Genomic DNA, 3498 nt, shown 5'->3' with positions numbered 1-3498 from the left:
CTACACGCGCATTCGGCCGCTCTCAAACACACGGCGAAACCCTCGACCAAGTGCGCGCACGAGCGGGGTCGACCAGGGAAGCAAGGTCACCTGCAGCACCGCAAAGCCATGCCCCAGCTGCGGCCCGTGCTTCGCCTCGAGCGCCTCCAGCAGTGCCGCCTGGCCCGCGAGGCCCATCCGATTAAATGGGGCGTTCACATGACACCTCTGACCCGCAGCCGGGAGGGCAGCCGCGAGTGCCATCGCGCCATCGGCACCCACGTCGCAGCCCCACACGTCTAGCGAACGCGACGGCTTGCCCATCGCGAGCGTCGTTGCTAGCGCCGCGGCTCCGTTGTCGCCGATGGGCGTCCAGCTGACGTTGAGCAAATGCAGCGTCGGCGCCACACCGCGACGGAACACGTCGCAGAGCGCGACGACACCACGCGCGCCGTAGCGGTTTACCGCAATGGAGAGGTTCTTAAGCGCCGGGAGCGCGCCGTCCTCGAGCCCCGCCGCAAGCTCCGTCATGCCCTCGTCGTCGAGGCGATTCCCAAGTACAACGAGGGTCCGGAGGCTCTCGCAATAGTTTAGCGCCTCCGCCAGCAGCGCCGGGCTAGTCCACGCGTCGCCACGCAAGAGCGGCAGCCCATAGTAGTCGAGCTTCTTGACCGTGCCCAGCACGGCCTTCGCCGTCTTTTCGTAGAGCGCGAGCACGGCCTCCGAGTCCGCGCCGTTGGTGAAGCGGCAAGCGGCGAGCAGCGTCGCCATGCGCTTCGGAGTCGTCGGGAGCCGCCGCTGAGCGCCGCCGTCGTCGCTGGCGACGTCGATGACGAGCTTCCACTTGGCAAGTACCGGCGAGGAAGGCTTTGCGCCCAGCTCTGCGGAGCACCGCTCGAATGTCGTCCAGCCGCGAGTATCGTAGGTCCGGCTCCGGTCAAAGCCGGCGGGCAGCTCGTCGGGCAGCTGCGTGAGGAGCACAACCGTGATCGAGGCGTGCGCGTACCAGAGGTCCTAATGCCAATGTGCCGTGGTGCTGAGGGGGAGAGGTGCAAGTTTCGTTCTCACGGACGGTCTCGCGGGGGGGAGGGGGGGGGGGGGGGGAGCGTGCTCACCATCGTGTTGTCCAGCATGCGAGCAAAGGCGGCATTCTCCTCCCCAATCCGGCTTTCCCTGTACGACAGCCTCTCGGCAAATAGCGCCGGATCCCTCTGGTAGCCCGAGCACCAGTCCAGAAACACCCCCTGCGCGGGCGAGGAAGGGAGTGGCGCCGAGGAAGGGAGCGGCGGTGGGGGCAAGGCGGGAGGAAGCTCGCCATGTCCGAGAAGCCGTAGGCGCGGCACGCGCCGAGCAGGCCGCGCCCGCCGTAGAGGCCCCGCAGCTTGCGGCAGAGCAGCTGGAGCTGGCGGCCCTCTCGATCCGGATGCGCCGCCTCGAGCCAGCAATAGGAGATGGAGACGATCGGGAGCAGCCCGTCAGGATTGCGCTTGCGGCCGAAAAAGCTCGCGAGCAAGCCGAGAATGGACGAGGGGGAGGGCTCCTTGCTGAGGCGCACAAAGGCCTCCTCCAGTCCAGCGCGATCGAAGCCGCGCCTGGCGCCTTCCTCAATCCGCCTCAGCTGAGCAGAGCTCAAGAAGGCCTCCTCTGGCAAGCTCTGCCGCCGCGGCAGCACGTCGCCCCGCTCTGCCAGCGCCATGAGCCAGTTCAGACTGACCAGCCTCACATCTCCCGGCTGGACCTTGTCGCCGTCGCCCTCGAGGGCAGCCCAGACGGAGTCGTGCTCGCGGTAGCGGGCGCCGTCGTTGGTGTTTGGCGAGGATTGTTCGCGATGCTCGGCCTGAGCCAACGCCGAGCTGACAAAGCCGGCCGGATGGCCGGCCTCGGTGTCGGGGAGCGGTGGCTGGCGGTCGATGGCAAACCTTGAGGCGCTTCGGCAGAGGCTGTAGACGGCGATGATGAGGGGGTTCCGGAGGAATAGAAGCTCGATCAGTAAAGTCGCTGCGAATAGGACGGCTACCGGCAGGTCAATAAAGAGCACCATCGGAATCAGAAACGAAAGGCTTCGCCAGGCGAGGAGGGCGGGAGGCACGCCGAACGCAGTGTCGGAGCTGCAGACGCCGAGCGCAATGAATGGCGCGATGACGGGAACATAAAGGAATGGGAGCATAATCAGAGTTACTGCGGGCCAGAACACGAAGGCTAAGAGGGTCTCAACGCACGAGCGCAGCAGGCTGGCGTCCGTCATGGAGCAAGGCAGATTGGCGGCGGATGAGGGAGGCGGTTTGGCGGCGGCGATCGAGGCGCGGCGAGGCGCCGTTCACAGCGTTCGCGACCGGCGGGGCGGGCCGGCGGGGCGGGCCAGGATGCGAGTATCCAACTGCCATTGCCGCCGCGCCCAAAGCGAATTCTTTTGTTGGTAGGTAGGTAGGTAGTAAGGTGGGTCCGGAGTTGTGCGTTTATGTGAAGAACAGCCAGGCTCGGACTGGACACCAACGCGGTATGGGTGGACGCTAGACAGATGATGACGACACGCACGAGCGACACACAGACACAAACAAGCTCACAAGACACTCAGCCAGCTGGCTGCCACACACCCTGAGTCGGCGTACCGTCGGGTCTCTATTTTAAGAGGAGGTAAACAGCAATAGATCCGGGTGTAGTGCCGGATCAGTTCCTGGAGCCAGGGGGACCGATTCGCGCTTGCCAAGGGACCAATTGCTAGACACCCAGGCCGGGGGGGGGGGTACAGGGGGGCCCGCACACCCGTTGCCACGCACCAGGTGAGAGGTTCCGCATGCCAAACGCGCACGTTCGGCACAGCAGATACATCACACTGGCGCGGCAAGCACACTCACCCAACAGTACATTCATGCCAGTACATTCATGCCGCGCTCCTACTCGCGCTCTAGTTCCTGGTACACATTCATGCCGCGCTCCTACTCGCGCGCTCTGGAGGTTCCGGTAGTAGTAGCCCTCCTTGCCCATGGTGACGTCGCCACAGTACCCAGCTCGCAGTGGGGATGCCATTAAAAAACCAAAGGCGGCAACCTAAGCTCACGTTGCGTCCCATTGGCATGCTCATCGGTCTCCGCTTCGACGCCACGCTGCCCGTGCGGCACCGGCAGCAGCTTGCGGCGGTCCCTCCGCCTCTCCTCAACGAGCAAGCAACCTGCGCCGAACTCGCCGCCTGGATCGCCTCTGTCGCCGGCGTCGGCGTCGGCGGGTTGCCGGTCCTGTCCCTCGGTGGGCTGGTGGCGCCGCCGTCGCTTCCGGCGGCGCCCTTCCTCGCCCGCGCCGACGCGAGGGACCTCCTCATCGACGTCCATCCTCCGGACGACAACCTCTCGCTCCCAGCTGCGGCTGCCGCCTCCGCCGCCGCCGTCGCCGCCGTCGCCACCGCCGCCACCGCCGCCGGCGCCGGCGCCGAGGCTTCGCCGCAGGTGTCCGCGACGGCGGCGGCGTCGTCCAAGCGTGCGCGCCGCTCGTCGGCCGACGCCGCCGACGCGGGCGGAGCCTCAA

At 66.5% G+C, this 3498-nt stretch overlaps 1 protein-coding gene across 1 annotated transcript; it reads right to left on the bottom strand.

Annotated features, from left to right (window-relative positions):
• EMIHUDRAFT_244165 (hypothetical protein) lies at positions 1 to 2224 on the bottom strand (the record flags this gene model as incomplete). The annotated part of the gene is made up of 3 exons (XM_005769674.1): positions 1 to 993; positions 1095 to 1188; positions 1323 to 2224. The coding sequence occupies 3 exons, from the start codon at positions 2222 to 2224 to the stop codon at positions 1 to 3; spliced, it is 1989 nt and encodes a 662-aa protein (XP_005769731.1).
• Positions 2225 to 3498: the final 1274 nt, after the last annotated feature.

Source organism: Emiliania huxleyi (genome assembly GCF_000372725.1).
Source record: "Emiliania huxleyi CCMP1516 unplaced genomic scaffold EMIHUscaffold_411, whole genome shotgun sequence".
Classification (NCBI taxonomy): domain Eukaryota; phylum Haptophyta; order Isochrysidales; family Noelaerhabdaceae; genus Emiliania; species Emiliania huxleyi.
The sequence above is the reverse complement of the archived record's forward strand: the minus strand, read 5'-3'. Positions and strand labels throughout refer to the sequence as shown.